Source organism: Typha latifolia, chromosome 1, assembly GCF_019914945.1.
Source record: "Typha latifolia isolate L0001 chromosome 1, TyphaL0001v2, whole genome shotgun sequence".
NCBI classification, from domain to species: Eukaryota; Viridiplantae; Streptophyta; class Magnoliopsida; order Poales; family Typhaceae; genus Typha; species Typha latifolia.
In genome coordinates this window covers 7085998-7108655 of record NC_133086.1, presented here as the reverse complement: position 1 = coordinate 7108655, position 22658 = coordinate 7085998, and the positions used below count along the sequence as shown (strand labels likewise).

General features: G+C 36.0%; 3 protein-coding genes across 3 annotated transcripts; 2 read left to right on the top strand and 1 right to left on the bottom strand.

Moving 5' to 3' along the window:
* The first annotated feature begins 3530 nt into the window (after nt 1-3530).
* Nucleotides 3531-5643, top strand: LOC140802720 (putative E3 ubiquitin-protein ligase RF298). Its single transcript, XM_073158285.1, has 2 exons — nt 3531-4862; nt 5170-5643. The coding sequence occupies exons 1-2, from the start codon at nt 3531-3533 to the stop codon at nt 5641-5643; spliced, it is 1806 nt and encodes a 601-aa protein (XP_073014386.1).
* A 791-nt stretch (nt 5644-6434) lies between these two features.
* On the top strand, nt 6435-11594 carry LOC140795680 (probable prolyl 4-hydroxylase 4). Its single transcript, XM_073148395.1, has 7 exons — nt 6435-6706; nt 6789-6846; nt 6951-7055; nt 8173-8230; nt 10402-10577; nt 10784-10853; nt 10941-11594. The coding sequence occupies exons 1-7, from the start codon at nt 6459-6461 to the stop codon at nt 11234-11236; spliced, it is 1011 nt and encodes a 336-aa protein (XP_073004496.1). The 5' UTR covers nt 6435-6458; the 3' UTR covers nt 11237-11594.
* A 1117-nt stretch (nt 11595-12711) lies between these two features.
* On the bottom strand, nt 12712-21107 carry LOC140799799 (nucleoside hydrolase 3-like). The gene is made up of 10 exons (XM_073154269.1): nt 21016-21107; nt 18739-19071; nt 17273-17449; nt 16862-17149; nt 16467-16589; nt 15612-15809; nt 15069-15304; nt 13753-13957; nt 13322-13627; nt 12712-13169 (listed from the first exon to the last, which is right to left on the bottom strand). The coding sequence occupies exons 2-10, from the start codon at nt 19021-19023 to the stop codon at nt 12873-12875; spliced, it is 2115 nt and encodes a 704-aa protein (XP_073010370.1). The 5' UTR covers nt 19024-19071; nt 21016-21107; the 3' UTR covers nt 12712-12872.
* Between the last annotated feature and the right edge of the window lie 1551 nt (nt 21108-22658).

The window sequence follows — 22658 nt, the reverse complement described above, 5'->3', positions numbered from 1 at the left end:
AGCTTAAATGCAACAGATGGCTTTTTACATTATTATCGCATGATTAACATTGTTGGTCCATTAGCTGCAACTAGAGTTATCTGTTCATATCTATCATCCATCTGTATGCCAATGTTACTGCTGTTGCTAGAGTTTTATTCTAAGAGCAGTTCCTTCAAAAGAAAGACTAATATATTGTAGCAAAACAAGAAAAACAGAAGATCCAAGTTCATCATTTCAATCATCCCTAGTATGGTAAATATACTAAATGGCTTCTTGATTGGATAGTCTTTTAATGTCCTAGAGGATCTAAAGAAATTGAACAATAATGCAAAGCAGTCCCCGGTGATGCTGAAACTAAGAATTCTAATGATGATCTGAGTGCTGGTAAGAATGCCACATAGCAACTTCTTACATAGTCAAGCAGAGGTATCCTGCTTGCATCTATTAAATCTATCGACAAATGGGAAAGGTGCTTGAAGCATAAGAGATCTATCAAGTAAATAAGTTCATATGTGCTACAGACAAGCAAAAGTAGTATACTGCACTGAAGAATCTTACATGTTCTCATACATATGAGTGCATTACTTCTTTTATTGGTACATTCAGTACATGCCAGCATGTAGACTTGCATAACAAATACATATACAAAAATCCTTACAAAAAACTGCCTACTATGGTGTGTCCTCATTATCTGCACTGGGATTATAAAGGATCTCTAAAACTAGTCAAGACTTGCAATCCTTCAATCCCTGATTATCCAATATAATGACTATTCTATTATGGTATACCATTACTAGAAGCAAAATAGGTTAATTGCAAGCAATATTGTAGCTTAATCCGTATAAACTTGTAGGACTTTTGATCTATTTCAGTAACAATAGCTTTGCTATCCCACGACATTAATTATTCATTATATCTATATCAACTATAACATGAAAAGGTTTCCCACATTGGGTGATCATCAGTATCAATAGCGAGCTAAATGCAGGCAGAGAAATGGCCTTCAAGGACAATGGATGTCTAACAATTTTGACACATGGTTGAAGTGCATCAAGGCGACAATTGTCGGTCATTATCTCCACAAAATCCAGTACTACTGAACTAGATAATCTTATAATCATTACAAGTATAACACACTTCAATTACTATATCCCAAGTGTGCGAAGGCGACAAATTTGTCGGTCGCTATCACCACAAAATTTAATACTACTGAACTAGATGCTCTCATAATTTTTGCAAGTATAACAAACTTCAATTACTATTATTCCCATGAATGCGAAGGCGACAAAATTGTTGGTTGTTATCGCCACATAACCTAATACTACTAAACTAGATGCTCTTATAATTTTTGCAAGTATAACAAACTTCAATTACTATTATCCCATGAATACGAAGGCGACAAAACTATCAATTGTTATCACCACAAAATCTAATACTACTGAACTAGATGCTCTCATAATATTTGCAAGTATAATAAACTTGAATTACTATTATTCCCATGAATACGAAGGCGACAAAATTGTCGGTTGTTATCACCACAAAATCTAATATTACTGAACTAGATACTCTCATAATTTTTGCTAAGTATAACAAACTTCAATTACTATTATCCCATGAATGCGAAGGCAACAAAATTGTCAGTTGTTATCGTCCCAAAACCTAATACTACTGAACTAGATGCTCTCATAACTTTTGCAAGTATAACAAACTTCAATTACTATTATCCAATGAATGCGAAGGCGACAAAATTGTCGATTGTTATCGTTGCAAAATCTAATACTACTGAATTAGATACTCTCATAAATTTTGCTAAGTATAACAAACTTTAATTACTATTATCCCATGAATGCAAAGGCGACAAAATTGTCGGTTGTTATTGCCACAAAATCTAATACTACTGAATTAGATACTCTCATAATTTTTGCTAAGTATAACAAACTTCAATTACTATTATCCCATGAATGCGAAGGCAACAAAATTGTCATCGCCACAAAACCTAATACTACTGAACTAGATGCTCTCGTAATTTTTGCAACTTTAACATACTTCAATTACTATTATGCCATGAATGCGAAGGCAACAAAATTGTTGGTTGTTATTGCCACAAAATCTAGCACAAAAGGTACAATAATAGCATTTTACTTTAATAAGATCTTGCACCACTGATCTAGGAAAGCCCATAATCTTTGCAACTACAACAAGCTTCGATCACTTTTATCACAATTTGAACAAAGATCTGAAGATCTAAGTGTCCATTGAGGTGTATTCCTTCTCTAATCAAAACTGAAAGATAGTACCCGAAGTGTTACATACATAGGGAAAGACTGAGCCAAAGGGTGCAGGTAATTTTTTGCTTGTGTAACTGCCTAAAGAAGGATGGACTGCCACCAAATTGTGAAGGTGTAACTCCAACCTTGGACATATCATTGCTATCTTGGAATTTTCCCACCAACGAATGCCATTAGTCAGTAGAAAGATAGAAGCAACGGCACAGCGTTGCATGGAAGAAATGCTACAAGACCTTTTCAGGAGAGGATAACTGAAGTTAATTCAAATATGTCTCACGCTCCTCACACTCACTGCCTCACTAGTAACGCACATAGAGCTCAGACAAGAAAAGAAATTAAAGTGCCACGGCACTTACCTCATATATATCCCATACATTGAAGAAAATTAGACATAACTTGGCTAACAACCTTCTGTATTTCTTTGAATAATAGGCAGTAAGATAAGATGGCATTAAATGTTGTTCGTAAACTTTTTCGCACTGCACTGAAGATTCTATTTACTGCTTTGCGCATAAAGTTTTTCCTAACTTAACTTTGGCTTTTACTAGGAAACAATGGTCATATACATTGGTTGTTGTGCCCCCAGGTTCTATATAAATCCCTCCATGTCTTGCACCAGAACTCCACAGCCAAATTGAGGGAGAGAAAAATAGATAGTGAGGGAAGTGAGAGACCCAAGTGTGTTGTTCTCTAGTGCTTCTTCTGATCTTGTCTTGGTGGCCTTCTTATAGCTATAGTAAGCACTAGATATACCTGGTAAACCCTAATCTGTGATTTTCTTTCATGCAGGGAGGAAGAGGAAGCCCACTTCTTTCTGATACTGATCACCTTCTTTTGTTCTTTCTTATCATATCTGGTCTCTTTCAAAAAAACATTTATTTTTATTTTATTTTCTCCCTGTTTTAGATTGAAAGGCAGTCATAGCACTGATCATCAATTTTGGTGATCTAGAATTTGAGATATATACATATCTTGTCTTGTTTATGTATTCATTTGGTTCTTCATGCTAGTAGAATTTCTGTAACTTTACCCTCCCTCTTTCTATATTTTCTTCTCCTGTTTTAGAGATGAGATGTTGTTGGAGTGTTAATCTTTCTTCTTCACTTTTCACCGAGGATTTCATTTTTCGTTTAGCGTCTTTAAACCTTTGCTGATTAGTCATGCTGATCTAATATGTTTTTTTTTCACCCCTCAATGCATGATATATGTAGGTCGATATATTTATCATAAATCTTCAGAAAGTTGTAGCAGCTTGTACTAATGGATGCTACAAGTGGCAACTCACCATCTTCACCTATCCCTACTCAAGAAAATAAGAACAAGAACAAGGGTAAGATGGAAGATGATCCACCTTCCCAAGACGTGAATGGTCCTAATTCCATAACCGATACACTCGACGGATGTCCCTTTTGCGAGTCGCGCCCGATTGAAGAGTTGCTCAACAAATATAACATCAATGCATATGCAAGAGTCTGCCGTGACTGCAGGTCTGTCATCAATAGACTTAAGAAGGAACTCAATTTGGAGGACATATTGGACTACCAGTGGTACGGCAACACAAGAACCGAGCTCGAGAAGATCGTCCTGATTCACTTGCATTATATATACTCGAGCGCCATCAAAAGGATTACTTCTTATGGCTACACCCAAGTAGTGGCGACGAATGCTATATTGGTAACTTGCAATTCTTCCGATTGCGAGGACCCCGGTTCAAGCGTCGCGGAGACGGCGCTGCGATATCTGGCAAGCGGGCAAAAAGTTGATACATCTGAGCGAGAGAATGCTGCTGAAGAATTGAAGGTTCTGGTCAAGGAAGTGTTGGATAACATGGTTAGCGAGGTTAAGGAGCTGCAGCCTTTCCTTGGCACTGGAGATGCAATGTGGTTGTTGCTACTCCATGACATGAATCTTTCCAAGACAAGGTCGGCCTGCCTCTATCCTGCTGAAGATCATGTTAGTGCCAAATTGAGGCAAGAACTGAAGAAGAGGCTTCCTCAACTCTATGCTGCCGCGTCGATACCTAATACTAATCCATCATATAGTACAGATGAAGAGGAGGATAGGGAGGAGGATAGGGAGAAGAAAGCTAAGGTACTATTAGAGATGCAGGAATTGCGAGATCAGGTGCAAGATTCAATGGACTGGCTCTGGGAGAAGATTATCCAGGTGACGCAAAGGCTTAGAGAGGACAAACCGGAGCTCCACAAACTAAGGAAACAAAGAGAGGAAGCGCAACGTCAAAATGAGAAGGAATACTTCTTTGAAGATTCCAAATATTGGAGCTCCGCCGAGCTTGAGAAGGCAAGACGCATGTGCTACGCCGAAGAAGAACGTCTTCGAGGCGTCATGCGCTGGATCGAGGCAGAGAAGAGTAAGATGAAGAAGGAAGCCATCTCGGCCAAAGAACGCGACGCAGGATTTGCAGCAGGCTGTCAGGAAGCTTTGTTGAAGGAGATGAAGTATAACAAGGCGATAGAGTCTTTGGAGAGGTACAATGGGAAGCTGCAGGAGGAGCTAAGTGCTCTAAAGCTCAAATCTTCAGAGCTGCTGCCACAACTCTCGTCATTTAGGAAGTGCCAAATCAAACTTGAGGTACAATTTGCATGTCATTGCTTTTCTTTTGTTATTCGCAGATTATATAATATGGATCATATATAATGTGCTAAATTAGTGAAGAGGGAACAAAAGAAGACACTTCTATATGACACAATATATAATCTAACTTTTTTGATAAGTCCCATGTCAATATTCTCATTTTACTTCATATTATTTTTATTATTGTTATTACATTATTTCATAATCACCTTCCCTTTCCAATCTTTGGATCTTTTATATGCATATAAATATGGAAAATATGAGTTGTTAGATAAAGTATATTTAATTTGAATTCTGTTTACAGGCTAAATGGAAGAAGGAGAACAAACTTAAGGAGTCTGCACTTCTGCAAGTTGATGCTAAAAGAAAAGAACATGACAAGATACTAGTCTCAGCGCAACTGAAAGAAGAAGCTTTCAAGTTACAGAATGAAGCTAACTCGAAAAAATACCGCGACGACACCGAGAAGCTCGAAGCCCAAATCTGGAGCTCACTGGTGAACTTTTGGAAAAACACTACACTTGAATGGGAGGCAGGAGATGCTAGTGTCCATAGTGAGATCATCGATTCTCAAGAACTGGGAACCAAGACTGCCGCGCGTGATCTGGAGTGCGCGATGTGCTTGGCTGAGGAGGTCTCAGTTGTCTTCCTCCCTTGCGCTCACCAAGTTGTTTGCACTAAATGCAATGAACAGCATGAGAAGAATGGTTTGAGGGAGTGCCCCTCTTGCAGGACTCCAATCCAGCGAAGGATAATAGCAAGGTCTGCAAGTACTTAATTACTATCAAGAAACCTATGCCTAGTTTGTGTGGAGGTTTGCAGTAGTCTGTGTTTCAGTCGGAGTGCGTCTAAATTTTATGTTTCAGTTAGTCATTTAGAAAAACTATGCTCATTTGGTGTGCAAGTTTGCAGTCTAAAGTTTTTATGTTTCAGTGACAATGGGTAAGTTCTAGTCTATGTAATAAAGGTGTCGGAGTTTGTAATATGTATTTTTAGTTTGAAGTACAAGTATGTGTTTTGTTTGGTCAATTATATGCATAATAGACTCCAAGCTTTGTGTGCAGGTGCATATGTTCATTCTAAACTATATAGGGGAGAATTGATGCACACTCAAACTGTGGAAACTCCATTCCTATGTCTATTTGTTTAAATGCCTCTTTTAATTGTTTGCAAGTCGTGTGAAATGCATTCGAACATGTATCGAGCACTCTAGAAAGTACCATCTTGTATATTAATAATTTTTCTCTTTTTTAACTCATACCAATCACTATTAACAGATAAGATTATGTCACATTAAAAAATTATACAAAGTATTTTATAGGAATAAAATTAGTTATGCACGTTTTTCTATCTCGAGTGAGAGTGAGAGGGATGATAAAATTATTAGACTACTTTCCTTGCGAGACATAATTTTCACATTTATAAAAATAAAAATAAAAATAAAAAATAAAAATTATTGCTCTCTTCTCTAATCTCTCTTGTTCTCGAATTTTATTGGGCCGGGTCTGGCCCAACTGGGCCCATGGATCCAAATCAACTATGTGGGCCTCCAAATTAGATGTCGTCCCCTTCTTTGAACAACCTTTTGCTGTCATGCTCTTCGTCTGTTCTTTTATCGGCTATTTAGAAGTTTCTCTTTCTCCGCCCTCCCGCATAGGGATCTACCTCGACTTCGAGAGAGAACAAATGGTAATTGATATGCTCCAACCTAGGGCTGGGGTTTCGATTCGTCTGCTTCTTCTCTTCTCCTTTCTCCTAGGAGAAACCTTTATCTCGATTGCCGACTCCTCCGTCGCCGTCGTCTACCCCAACAGATCGAAGCAGCTCTCCTCGAAACCAAGGTTTCGTCCTTCTCCTCCACCCCCTCCCAAATCCGATTCGTTGCTTATTTCTTCTTTGTTTGGATCTGAAACGTTGACGCAGAGCTTTCGTCTACGAAGGTTTCCTTACAGAGGAAGAGTGCGATCATTTGATATCCCTTGTGAGTATAAGTCTCTGCGAGATGGATCCCTTTTTCTTTTTTGGATCGTCTTTGGATATGGATCGAGTTTCTTGATTTTTCTTGAGGGAACTCAATATTGATAGGCTAAATCGGAGCTGAAGAGATCGGCGGTGGCGGATAATTTGTCAGGGAAAAGCACGCTGAGCGATGTCCGGACTAGCTCCGGGATGTTCATCAGGAAAGGGAAGGTGTGATCTTGCCCTTCTATGTTGGTTCTTTTTACTAATCTTGTAGCGTTATTAGGTTTATAAAGTATATAATTTTGGGTATTCCAAATTGAAGAGGATTTGCAATGGCACAATTTGGAGAAACTTTTTTTGATTAATGGTTTTTGTGCTGATGGGTATATCCTTTATTCCGGTAAGCTAGGCATAGCTTCACTTATTTCATCACATTGAAGAAGCATGCTCGTTTTAATGAGCATGACATCTAATGTGAGATGATAATCATTCTCATTAGCAAAATCTATGATCTTTCTCACTAGTCTAGCCTGTCTAGAGTCTAGACTGTAAAGAACTTTGAGTTTTGCTCGTGGTCTATGAGCTTAAACTGCAACTATTAACAATTTAACATAGAGACTCTACTGGCTGATTAACCTTAATGGTTTTCATGGGAAGCCTCTTTCTTGCTGATTTTCCAACCATCATAAATTTGCACCAATCTTTCTAGAGAATTGATGTTAGGTCAAGTGAGCACAAAAGTTCATGTAGGCAACCTTTTTAAACTAGGTTGTGCTCCAAGTGAATCTATATAGTTGAGAATAAACTTGATTGATGATGTAATGATCATCATCTTTTCTTTATCTGATGATATTTCTATAACTCCCAAAGAGGCTTTTCTCAAATTTGTATTACCAATAATAAGTATCTAGAGTGTATAATCAGTGGGTAGAAAATCAAGAAACAGTATGGGTCTTTATGCATGGAGGCGGGAAGAGAAGTAAAGATATGGGTAGGAAATAATTACATAGGAGAATGCAACTACTGGTTAACTTCTTACTATGTTATCATTTTTCTTGCAAAATGTTGGTGCTTCAAAAGTTTAATTTTCAATGATTAATCTGCATTGGTACTGTGTAACCTTCTGTTGAAACATTTTATGTGCTTCACTTTTCCAATTTCCACATAAGGATGCTTAAAAATACTAGAGGAGATTGAGTAGGCCTAAGCATTTCAATGTGAATAGCAATTTACATTTATTTACTTTATATATATATGTATATATATTCCAGTTGTTAGTTTCTGATATAAGCCTTTTCTAACAGATGATTCCTTTGTTTAACATTCTCTATGTCAAATGTTGTAGGACCCAATTGTTGCTGCTATAGAGGACAAGATAGCTGCATGGACATTTCTTCCAAAAGGTGTTCTACTAACATTTTGAAAATTAAGGATATGATTTGAGTAAAAGCAAGTGTACATTTAGGAAAGTCAACACTTTCTTCTCAGCAAATTTAGGTTGTAATATTAGTCTATTATTCTTTCCAAGTACTTTCTTGATGGTTTTATTTTCTCTTGGTGGTATTGCTGTTAATTTTCACTAATCTAATGAAAATAACATTTAGAATTACAAATCATCGACTGCTGTAGTACTATAGCTAATACCTACAGTACTGTGTTATGCCATTGGGGTTTGGCATAGTATGACAAATTGTGTCAAGCTGATGCATGCCATAATATGGAAAGGAACACATGAATACCAGCAAGGTCCGTGAGGACATGGAGAATGAACATTTGTCCAAAAAGACTTTTAGTTGTATTGTAATGAGGGTTAATTAGGATGCATGTTTTGAATACGCAATTGGCTACCTATGTTAACTTTTCTACAAATAAGATCCTTAGTCTTATTAGAGATACACTCATGTATTGATATAAAGATTACAGACTCTAAACTTGTTTGCAGCACTCTCTTGACAAAATTTACCATTATTTACATTTTTTAGCTTGTTACAATGGTTTGATATTGAGATGAGCAAAATTGAAGATAAAATATCTGACGAATATCATCGTAAATCATAGCGGCAGGTGGATTACTGAGATGTCTAACCAATGTTTGTGAGAAAAACAAGAGTGAAAGATGTCCAACAAGTGTACAAACTGACATAATAACTCATACAACACTGCATTTTTAAGCAAATAGTTTGTTTAACATCATACTATAACCACTATTGCGTTGGTTCATCAGCATAGCTTGTGGATAAGGTTTTCTCCTTCTTGCTGATTAGTTCTCCAGCCCACAAATTTTTTCATGCATCTGAGATTTAAATAGAATATGCTTGCACCTATCAGAGAATACAATGAGTTATACTGTTTTTGCCAGAGAGGCCAACAGTAGATACACGCTTCTTATCCTAATTTTATTGCTTCAAAATTTTCTTTCTGCGACTGTTTTATAGAGTCTGATTACTTGGAAAATATTATGAGCATATATCTCTGGTTTGTGATGAATTGAAAGAAAGTATAGCTTTAAGATTTTGAGAAACTCTTTTGAATTTTGATGATTCTGATAGATTGACAAACCGAAGAGAAAAAGACAGTTCTAGTACAATTGTGGAACATTGCTTGTGCACTCTTAGTTGCATTAGTTTCATAGCTATCCCATGCCCGGATAGAAGTAAACACTTGTATCAGGTTGCTATAATGGCGAATGTGGAACTTTTTTATCAGAAATATGAGAAAAATCTTTAGAGAGTACGCTTTGCTAGGTTCCCAGTTTATCTAACATCATATCCTGACTGGTAGAAGATGGCTCCTATAGCAAATCAGTTTGATTTGTTATACACTTATATGCTCTCGGCTTAACTACACAGAATTACATGTATATGAAAATCTATTGTTATCTGGTGGACTTTCATTTTCGTTTCTGTTTAAACACCTAGAACTAAGTGCTTAGGTGTGTACCATCTTTGCAATGTATAAGTATGAAGCTTTGCTAAATTATTTTCTCATTCTATTGTTTTTTATCTGCCCATCCCTTTTCTTAACTTCTCTTCATTTTTTGGATGCTATATTTGACTCCTCAGGCATGTTTTTCCCCTATATTAGCATTACATCATTTAGTATTCAAAATAAGTCAGCTTAATGACGATCACTTTCACTATAAGAACTTGTGCTTTAACTTCTTATTCTTTCCAGATTTCAGTATCCTTTCTTGTCTGATATTCAATCCACAACATAACCCAAAGAATCTGAATAAAATTTAGCTGTCCCTATCTCAATATGTACGAAAAGGAGCTGGGTGGCTGGAGTTTTTCTTCTTTAATCATATCATTACTACCGACATAAGTAGTACTGAAGGTGAGACATAAGATTGTAAAAGTAACTCTACTGGAGCCTGTAGTACTGTATGGCAAGATTCTTAAATAAATTGGATGATCTCAAGTGCTTTTGTTGATATGAGTTCCGATATATGATCATATTACATTATATTTTTCTATTTGATGCCATAATACACTTGAAAATTGGCAAGGTCTGATATTGTACTAGCTGTACAAAAGCTTTTTCTAATGATTTCATGTGTTTTAATAATTTTCAGAAAATGGTGAAGATATCCAAGTCCTAAGATATGAGCATGGACAGAAATATGATCCCCACTACGATTACTTCTCGGACAAGGCTAATACTGTTCGTGGTGGTCATCGTATTGCTACAGTACTTTTGTACCTAAGTGATGTGGCAAAAGGTGGTGAAACTGTGTTTCCTTCAGCTGAGGTTAGTATAACTAGGAGAATATCATTCAAACGTGATACACTATTCATATTTGCCATGTCAAATTGTAAGATCACAGTCCTTGTTTTTGGTTCTTCTATTGATCAAGGACATGCCTTTTCTCTTAGTTTTCCTTTTCAGTTCCCTTTTTGCCCTTGGGTTTCACTACTTAACAATTGTCAATTTTGACATGCGATTGTCATAAATAGGAATCCCCACGTCATAGAAAGCATGCCAAAGATGATACTTTGTCGGAATGCGGTCAGCATGGAATTGCAGGTGACTAGGAATAATCAGATCCTTTCCCATATGATACATTAATATAATCCAATAGATATCTCATCTCTTTCCAACTGGCTATTTCAGTAAAACCACGCAAAGGTGATGCACTTCTTTTCTTCAGCCTTCACCCAGATGCTACAACAGACCCAAAAAGCCTTCATGCGGGATGCCCTGTCATAGAGGGTGAGAAGTGGTCTGCTACAAAGTGGATCAGAGTGGCATCATTTGACAAGGTATATCAAAGCCCGGGCAATTGCACAGATAACAATGAAAGTTGTGCAAGGTGGGCTGCTGCTGGAGAGTGCACAAAGAATCCGGAGTATATGGTGGGAACTGCAGACTTGCATGGTTTCTGTCGGAGGAGCTGTAATGTGTGCTAGTAGTCGAATTCTTCCGGCCTGGAACACCTACTGTTGCATAGAATCTGATGCGGTTCTTTGCTGCATGTTATGTAATTTCTTGTAGTGCCTTGGCACAACCAGAGTAGATCAGGTTTCTCGTATCTTAACATATTGCTGGTCTTATCTTCATCAATTTGTCTCCTGCAAATCTTTGCCTCCCTTTCAACTTGGTGATGTAACAGTGTTGAAATCCACAAAGGGCTTTTGTTGAATTGATACGGAAGAGGGATTTCTCTCTCTTTTTTTTCTTGACAAATGATGCATGTTATCCACAGTTGTTATGTAATTTGTCTATGTTGCACTTGTAAGAGGATGGCCTATGCCTTAATTTTTTGAATTCATACTGTATACTGAGATTTAAGCTCCCTTTCACTTCGAGTAGGAATAATTTTTTTTTTTTTTTTGGAATAAGCTTGGGAAGTCGCAATAGGTTTTATTTAGAATAAGCTTCATGTTATTGTGCAGTAACTAAACAACAATTTAATTTTGTCTGGTATACTAATTTATTATTCTCTTTCATACAAATTTTAAAAATTAATTTAATAACAATATGAAATTACTATTTCTTCATATTAAACAACACCTAATTATTACTACTACTTCACATTTAATTAAGGGTGTTTTTATCATTTGATTTAAAATATCACCTTCTCAATATAAATTTACTATATTTTATTATTTTATTATTAATTTTATATTATATTAAATATAATTATTACTCCTTATACTAATATCAACTAAACAATATAATAGCTTATACTGGTATTAGTTCTTTTCTTTTGATATTAAAAATTGGAATATTTTTTTTTGACTTGACCTTATTCCTAAGTTTTTTATTTTTGTTTCAAAATAAAGAATAAAAAATAAATGATCATGTTTGAATGTCCATTTGATTCATGAATCCGCCACCTGCTGCTAGTTTACTAAAATATTGTGAACCATTTTTCCTGTCAAACAAACCTATATCATAGAAATCAACTCATCGTAGGCTTTATACCAATAATTGCCACCCAAAGTTATCAATGCACCTGTAGTACAATGTTAAAACTATCAGAACACCTCAAGTCTTCTTTCAGTCTGATCTTGATCAAGCCTTGAAACTGTGGTTTTAAAGATTTGGTCGCTGTAATCTAATGGAGGAGCATGGTAAAGTTATAGACCACAATGCATGGTGAAGTGAGAAAACTTACTAGTCTTTACGCCTGACCTGGTATGGGTCTTTCAGGGACTGATCCCAAGTAGATTCCTCAGAAAACCAAGATCAAATTGCAAACAGATTGATGAGCTTCAATCACATGACAAAGAAATGATCTCGTCATCTGCAATGACAGCTTATTTGGATAGCAAGAATTATCATACAACTGGATATGTTCATATATATCCCTTTGGCAAACCAAATGCCCATGAAGGAAGAAGATAACTGAAAACTTCACCAGAACACTGGTTTGTTTCTTTCTTATTGATTTTGATGCATCTGTACAGGTAGGTATGTTTAAGTTATTGATTGGTAAATGAAGATAATATTATAGGAGACAATTATATGATTCTCTTCTGACATTACAGGTCATAACCTGTTGATGTTGACAAAGAATCCATTATTTCTTTTCTGTATTTTTCACTGAGAATATTTGCGACGCTCCTTATTCCACATCTTTATCTGTTCATCGAAACTTCCAATCACAGCGGATTGCTTCTCATCACCTAATAAAGTTGCAAATTGAGTGTAATATTCTTGGCTATCAAAAGAATCCAATATCTTCACTAATTTTCCATGACTGCTGTCAATTATGATCTGTCCATCCTTGTCCATGCCATTGATCACAACACTAATCGGCTGTACTAACATCGTTGCATTTAGGTTTGAACTTTTGACCAAGAAAACTGCACCAAGGAGCTCCCCCAGAAATACATCCTGGAGATGCACCAAAATATGGATCGTTAGTAAACAAAACACTATAAACCAAAGGAGAAAACATGCATTTAGGGAAATGTCTTTTATCTTCTGAAAAGAAAATAATAAAATGGTTGTGCATTTATATAAATAATCAAAATTTGGTCATTTACCATATTTTGGTAGGCTTGGCTCTTTTGCTGCAGGTCATGCATCAATGACAGCAAGCGATTTGCAAACAGTGATTCAGGAGTGTTATCGTTAATCTGTAAAGTTTGAAGCATTGTACTAAATGAAGTCACTTTTCTCTGAGCAGCAAGGGGAACAAGTGTGATATCTAGACCTGACTCTATTACGGTCTTCGCAGCTAGGGGATCAAGAAAGATGTTAAACTCAGAATATTTGTTTGATGGAACAGTAAACACATTCCCTTCTTCGCTACTTCCATTTATGATATGGCCACCAACTATGTAAACATTCTGCATATAAGGTAATAAGACAAATAAGGTGATGAAAACCATTCACTGATTCCTATAGAATCCATTACGACAAATATTACACATTTATGACATATGAACTGCATGGAACCCAAAGAGTAACTGACCTTTATTATAGAACTTGCAGTATTATCTGAGAGAATAATATTGGCCAAATTAGTTAAAGGTCCATTTGTTAAGACAGTTATCTTGTCACTTGGAGTAAGTTTGCTTGTAATGGATTTCCAAACTTCAAAAGCCAATGGCTGCCTAAGTTTAGGACGAGCAGTATTCCTTGGGGCTCCAAATTTCATCAAATTTTCAGCTGTATACCTGGTCACAAGTCAAAATAGTTACAATGATAGCACAGGGTTTGTTATATAAACATTGTAATATTGTTTGTTAATGTATTCTTTTGTTAACCATGTAACAAGGGGAAAAACTCTCAACTCTTTCTCATAGAGAAGAGGTATATATACATGTATAATGTGGTAGATTACCCCTCAGGTATAACATTAAGAATAAATTAACATTGTTAAAGAGTAATCTTTCATGATGCATATGTAAGAGAAAGCAGCTCATCTCAGAGCAAAAGCACCTTAGAGAAAATCAACTTCCCCTAAATGTGAAATACCCATTATGCACAAAGCCATGAAGGAATATAATTTGAAAAATAGTATGATTTCAAGAATTTCAGAAACCAGGAAGAGTTCACAACAAGAATGTTGTATTGATGTTATTTTTTGCAGATAAGTCGATTAGTGTCATTTTGTTGAGCTACCAATGATATGCAAAGTCTAGTCACAGTTTATTTAATGTTCCAATCTTGAAGCCACAATCACCCAAATTTATTTTCACTCTATGAAGTTGCTATCAATATGAAATTTGGCCAGAGAGTGCAACCTTAGCCCAACAAAGCACTGCAACAAAACTGGGCAGATTTTGAGGACTTATCTGGTTGACAGTAATATCAGTTATTTGACAGAAACTAGGCCGAAAAGCAATTAAATAAGCAAATAGTCCCTCCTTGAATCACCATGAACATTCTGTGCTTGAAATTCAACTGTATTATAGGAAAATAAGGTAAGACAAATTTAGAGGAACAGCCAGAAATGTCCTAATAATTAAATAAACTTCTTAATAGGGGCTTGCCATTAAACCTGTAGTCATTACCACTTATATCCTACCTTTGCCACCTTTAAGCTCATGCAAGCAAGTGTCAAGTAAATATGTTTGTTTACCAAGTATTACAGAAAATAATCAAAATTATTATGTGAAGAATAAGATAGATATATGTTAGCGCTCTTTGATAAAAGGATTTCACTTTATGGATGAAGCAGTTAATTAATGTTTTTTAGTCCATTATTTTCATTAACTAACCAAGAGTCAGTGAATAGAATACAGAACTTTTCTACTGATACAATAGATATTATTAAAGCTATACCTTCTGGGGCTTCTTGGCAGGTCTCGAGCGAGTCCATAAAGTGTATCTGAGTCGATAAGTCCGCCACTACCCTGAGGAATAGCTTTAACATACTCGCAGCCAAGGTGTGGAGTGCCCAGTGCAGTAACATTACCAAGACCAACAGGAATGTCATCACGGCCCATCATATGTAGAACATCATAAACTATGTCTATAGTTGCAGCATTTGCCCAACCATTGCCACTGACCAGTATTCCCTGCAGGAGAATCACATATGGATACCTATGAAGGAAAAGTAAAAACTACAAAAAGAAAATGGGAAACACAAATTTGTGCATGCAAAGGGAGTAGATGCCCTGTCAAAGATTCTAGTAGCATGATGGGGCTTTGATTTCATTAGCCTCCACACTGCTCAGAACTTCATTCATGTGTAGGCGAATGCGGCATCCATGAAAAAGGTGCTATCTACCTGACCTGTAAACTAGCTTCACACACCACATTGTTCTTACATGAGGTAATAACGTAATAGGATTGTCAAACAAGCATAAGAATGTAGAAATCTACCTTGAGATCTATACTTTCCACAGGTGCTTTCAGGAGGTACATAAGGGCAAGAAAGTCTCCAGCACTCATATCCATGTCAAACACAACAGGAATTCCTCTAGTTTGATTTGTAAAATCAGGTTCATAGAAGATCTCCATGTAATGCCGAAACTGCTTAGCAAAATTAAAACGCCCAGAGTGCTGTGGGAGATTTAAAACCTGCATCCATTATTGGTAATATTCATTATTTTAAATAAGAGTTAACAAAATCCTTCGTGAAAAGAAATGCAGAAACCTAATATATATTTAGTAAACACTTAAAAAACAAATAATAAGAATATTTTTAAGATCAAATTAAACAAAAAGAATGGGAAATTTTGACTTGTAGATTTCTTAAGGATAAAGCATCATAATATACTTTCATGTATATCTATCAAGAAGCTAGATATACTACCAGTGAATAACAACTAGTTAATGTCATTCATCGTCAACTATACAGACCATATAAGGTACATTTTTCCATATTCAAGTAACTTAGGAAAACTGGAAAAGGATAACATCTTGGTTGCAAAAGAGCGACTTTACCAACACTAGGAAAGCTAGTACTAAGTGGGTGCCAAGCAAAATACTTGGAATCAAACAGTATATGCCTGGATATTGCTCAGAACCTGCTTAGTATCGAGCGGTGCGCCCAATACTGAGCTCTACAGAAGGGTGCCTTTGGCACCTCAAGTATTGGTCAGGCACGTGCATGTGTTAACTTGCACAACCATCCTTAGCGCATGGCCTCCGTTAGCTAAAAAGAAAAGTAAACCTTACTTGTAATTGTATACTACTCATACTATAAGGAATAAAAACAGGAAGCAAAATGCTTACCTCCAGAAAACTATTGAAAAATTCTCTATCCAGTGGGCTGTTAACATCTTCGCTAGGTTTTGCTTTGCTTGCAACAAGAACTCTGACCGAGTCCGGACCTGTTAGTTCCTTGGTGTATCCATCCTGATTGCATACATAGATCTTTCGAATTATTACAGAGGATATATTATTCCAAGATTAAGACAAAAAGGTAGATACTATCAGAATCAAGCAAACAAATATAATAATATATATATATATATATATATATATTTCTTACAATTTTTCTGTCATTATGTATTATTGTAGTTTGACTTGTTTCCACTTGGTTTAAAAATCTTTTGTGCGATTCAATAACTACATTCAAACAGTAGCTGCAGCTGTGAAATGTAAGGTTAAACTAACTACTGTGATACCTCACATTGCCCTTTCACACTTCCATTCACAAAGCAAAAAGGGTCTTGAACTCCAGTCTGAACATGACCACTATGTATGCTGCCCTTTTGTAAATTGAACTTTGGAATTGAACGTCCATCAAAAAATGGATTCGAGCCATCATTTATACCGTATGGTTTATTTGAGGTAACTACAGTTATGTTCAAGTACTGCATCTCAGCAAATTCATTATCACCAAGAGGTTTATCGCCGTTGCGTATGATTGAGAGGGCTACACCAGCAAGAAAAGAGTCCCACATAAAATAGCTCTGCATTTGATCAAAAGAAGAGAATTTCTTAATAACAGAAGGATATTATGAGAGTTACATTGAAGTTGGTAATGCGCTGTGCTTGTGATGAAAAAAAATTGGACATCATGTTGTCATACTTACCGTGTAGAAGTCATCATTGAACCACGTGTCACGAATAATTTTCAATGACTGGAAGCAGTATTGTGCCTCATATGTACGCTGATGTTGTTCGAATGACAGAAAGAACTGTTCATTTATTGGGATTGTATTGGTTGCATCAAGGGGGACAAGGGTTATTGGAAGGTCAGAATGAAAAACCTACAGAAAAAAAGATGGAGCTCAGACAACTCGAGATGGATCCTTCAGCAAGTAAAACACAAACAAAATAATCTAAGAAACCTATAAAATGCTCTGGCATCACAGCAAGCAATTGAGAGTATCTTTAGATATGTCAGCTAGTTATGCTAAAAGAATGTGACCTTTTCTACCCAATAGCGGGTAGACGGGGCGGCTATTATGCCTATTTAAATCTTCCGATTGTGATAGGATTCCATTTCCTCCTCCTATGAATTTCGTGCTTACTTCTTTGCCGAAACTTCAAGGTCAATAAATTAGGACTCCTACCCTAGGTCTGTTCCTGTTTGAAACCTCATTCCAATTAACTGGGTTGTTTACATGAACTATTTGTCTTCTTTCACATTTCAATCCATATCAAGTTCATCTTCAGTTCTTCAAGTGCATATGTAACAACCAATTTATAACAAAAGAAAGAAGCGGTGTCACAGCACAAGGCTCCTACTGAATGGATTCCAGGGAGGGTATGATGTATGCAGCCTTACTACCATCTAAGGAGCCGTTATTTCCCTGACTTGAGCCTTATAGCAGCAGGCAAGTCTCAAGTCTTAAACATCACACTAAGTGAATATGACATGGAAAATCTGTGATTACATGGAGATCTACATTTCATTCTCAAGTAATGTTTGCAGATGATTAGCTTGAGATTGCATAGCATATAACTATCTTGTTATAGCATGGATATGATAAGCTTAAATCCAGAATAGGTGCATAAGTAAATTACAGAAACTGGATATCATGGTATAAAATATTCATTAGATTTTTCTAGGGCACCCCTAAAACACAATACAGCTTCTATAAGTTTAACTGGAGATTTGTGTAATAACCGAAAGCACAATATTCATGTGAAAGCTGTTCTTCAATTAAGTACTTAATTAAGTAGCATGTGAAAATTGTTCTATCAAATTCTCATCAAAATATAGATTTAGCATAGATTTTAGTTCTACTGAGTTTGCTTCAACAATGTATATTTGTCTACTGAAAGTGAAAAGTAAACAGCACTGTCACTGTCATACATATAATCATATATACATGCATGCAGACCTAACCTGTTGGGAAACAGCCAAACACAAATACATATATGATAAAGGGAGAAAAGGAGATAAAGAAGATAAAAGTTAATTAGGAACTTGAGAACATATATAACCCAGCAAGTGAACAGTACTAGGAAAAGCTCCTGTGTGGTTACATACACAAATGGTGCAGAAGACTATATGTTCAAAAGTTATGCAGTTTATTCTTATGCAATATACCTGATATGCAGCAAAAGGATCTGAAAATATGTTGAACTCAGCATATGGGTTGCTGGTGTATCCAGTAAACAAGTTACCCTTGTCACCACATTGTTGAGGCTGGCAAGTGGTGCTGTTCTTGGGGCAACAACCTGTGGGATTTTCTGACCTAATCCCACCACCCATAATATAGATGTGCTCAACATTTCTCTTCAATTGCGGATTAGTCATGAGAAAAAGAGCAAAATTTGTATGTGATCCAGTTAGAAAAACAGTAGTAGGGCCTTTTGATATTGTATCTTTCATTACTTGCTGCACTGTGGGTTGTAGAAGTGGGATATATCTCCTTCTACCCTGTTTTCAGAACATAAATATGCGGCTGAATAGATGATGATAAATAGATAAAATCAACAGGTGAAAAACACAGCTCACCTAAAGTGCTAGATTTCAAGCTTGATTCACAAATCTACTCATGATGCAAAAAAGAAGAAAAGTCTAAATAGTCAATTTGGATGGAAAGCAATGAGACCACCAAAAAAGATAATCAGTCAGACATTTAGCGTTGTAAGGAATAAATGGCCCTAATTTGAAGTATATACTTGTTAACTTATTTCAGAGAACTAATTCTATGCAACCAAATGGTGCACCATAAACAAAACTAGGTGGAAAAGAACAAAACTGACAGCCATCCACTAATTCACCCAAAGTATTTTTGTTGACAGTATAGCATCAGTAGGAAAAATGTTTCTAATCTGGGAACTTGTTCTAAATGAACACACTCATATCTCGCACAATAGTGTAAGCTATGAATTTCTGAGAGGATATGCAGATCCATATCTCAGTTCTCTGTAGTTATATGACATCAAAGCTGTTTTGATGCCTTTATTAGAAGGAAAGGATACTTGCCATAGCCTATCTGGCATTCACCAGTACCAAATGATTGAACTTGGTGTAAGCTAAGAGCATGAACAAAATCAGAAGCCTTATATTGTTATTATAAATAACTTGCCGTAAATAAGAGTTTTAAAAAAAAATCAGAAGCCTTATTTTGTCATTATAAATTAACTCGATTTATAACCATCATCATTAATGAGAATTGTCTTCTTATCCCTGTTTAAAAATGTATAAGGATGAGGATAGTACTCAGTTGTTGGGACTTGGGAGTTCCATATTGATCCAGCTATTCATTTATCCCCATATGACCTTGCTTTTATCAATACAACAAGGAGATGAATTAAGTCCTCCATTTAATATACCCATGTTTGCCTGCGATACTAACCTAAGTTGGTTGCATTGACTGGACATTTTTTAATCTTTTGTTCTTTTACTGTTAACAGGGCATTTATTTTGAATACAGATTTTATTTTACTGTTAATTACTTGATTATGTCTATTTTTCCCCATTTTATCTAAATCAATGACAACGTCAACAATAAATCTGACCAACAAGTTTATTTTTCCATCATAGGCAATTCAGTTGCCAGTGGATCACCAAAAGCTTAAAAGAGTGAAACAGTGCTCATACATCAAATTTTCAGAAGGTTTTCAAATTCCATGGACTTTCTTATGAAGCAGTCATAGCTCAAAAGGAACTTCTATATAAACATACTCCTGCAAAGTCTGAAGAGATCACTCAAGCATTTCTTCCCCTGTTGTATATCTTATAGAGAAAACTTTGGCAACACACTGCTTATCACCAGGCCATGTAAGCCTAATATATGAATGGCATGATGATGAACATAACAAATTCTTTGCACATAACTACTTAAAAAGAATTTGGGCATTGGCACAGAAAAGTTTGTAACTAACCATGTCTAACATTTCATAACAATTATGAAATTCAGGACTTCATGGTAAAACTTATTTGGTTGAAGTCTTAGGCCTACATATGTGATGGATGGGACCTTTAGATAGTTAGTTAGAGTACCATAAGTGAATGTGTTTGTCGCTTAGCTTTCAAGAACACAGCATCTAATTGTTAATAAAGTAGATAGTTATGTTATGCAATACATTTGGGAACATGGACGTAAGGACCTATAGACAGTCAAATTATTTTTAATTCTTATAGCACCAGAGTTGGTCTAATAAGTGAAGATAGGATACCAATTACCAAAATATTTACCCCTACAAATTAATCAAATATATATGTGGAAGAAAACTCGTTCCATTGGCATGGGACCTATTGACAGGCATATACTCATATTATGTTTACTTCTAATAGGCAGCGTGGGGATTGGGCTAATATTTGAACATACAAGACCAAACTACTTATCTCTACAAATTAATCAGAACAATATACCTGTGGAAGAAAGGTCCTTCGGATTCCATAATTTGTGTCAATGTCCAATCGCCCAACTCTTCCTTTTGGAATAGCTTGTCTATAACGACAGTTCCCAGTTGTTGACATGCCCTAAGAAACATCTTAATGTCAGCATGCAGATTTCTAAACAGAAAGTTAAACGACTAGATAAAATATAGTGCAACTAAAACAAGTATGATCAGTGGTATTTAAAGTGTTATTATGTACATACATGAATTCAAAATTCAGACAGAGTGTAATGGAACAAGAAAACCTATATGAGCGAACTGTATAAAATTGCAAACATATGTAGAACTCCTATAACAGAAGAGGGATGGTTCTCTTAACCTGCTCAATTAGAGGGAGATATCCACCAACATCTGGAAATATAGTACCATCATCTGATATACCACCATCACCTCCAACTCCAACAAGAATGTCATCACGATTCATCATGTATAGCATATCATATATGTGATTAACAGCATGCCCAGCATCAGACCATGAATTTGCACTAATAGTAATTGCCTGTTATGAAGAGAAATAGGATAAAGTGAAATATATTTACAAATTCAAGGAAAATAAGAACTAACTAATAAAGTAGTTAATCAGCAGTTGAGTTCGTAACACATGTAATCATACTATCCTAGGTACGCAATCATTTCAGTTAGCAGATTTTGTAATAGGTCCATTATTTGTTTTAGCAATGCTTTTTGTTGAACAGAATTTGTGATGGGCCTCTTACTCCTTTTGGAAATTCTTTTTCTTAATTCTATCAATACAATCAGAGAAATAACCATGTAATTCTTTATGGAATTCCCCGTTGTGTTACATCTTTCCTTGTACGTATAGATAGACAATTAGACATACTACTAGTTCTTCCCTAAACCATACGAGTACTTGGAGACAGCTTGTAAGTTTCTTCAGTGGGAAAATATCATAATATATGATGCATCCAGAACAATGCTTCATTCTTTGACATTCATGCAGTATGCTATCGAATAATTTAATACTATATTGTATGAAATCTTCTAGCACAAACTACGGGACAAGAAGAAGTCAAGGAAAAATGGCAAGGAATTTTCGACACCACCTCCATAAAGGGAAAAAAATTTCAACCATTAACCAAACAAGCGATGTTAAAAGTTGGCAAAAGCTATAATATATCATTTATGATTGTCCCCACGTTTCCAAGTGCCAACATTGAATAAGACAGGGAAGTCGAAAGCACCCAAAACCCAATGAAGAATCCAAACAGGAAAAAAGGACGCACAACAAAATCCAAAGTTGAAATTAGTTTCTGAAACCAACCATCTGCACTGAACTCAAGATAGAGATGAAAATAAAAACTCAAACCTGGAGGTCGAAATCCGACCGGTTGTGCTTCAACAGATAGAGAATAGCAAAAAAATCATCCGTATCCACGTCGGTGTCAAAAAGAAGCTTTCGCGGCTTAGCCGCAACACCACCAATCAAACCTAAGAAGGCCAACGTCACAAGAATCCACCAGAGAACTCTCCCGCCCATTCTAAAGGATTCCATCTTCCTCCAAAGATCAACTTCGACTGCAACAAATCAGAAACTCGAACTCTAGATATAGGCATTTGATCACAAGAAGAACACTCCATTGCAAAGTCAACTTC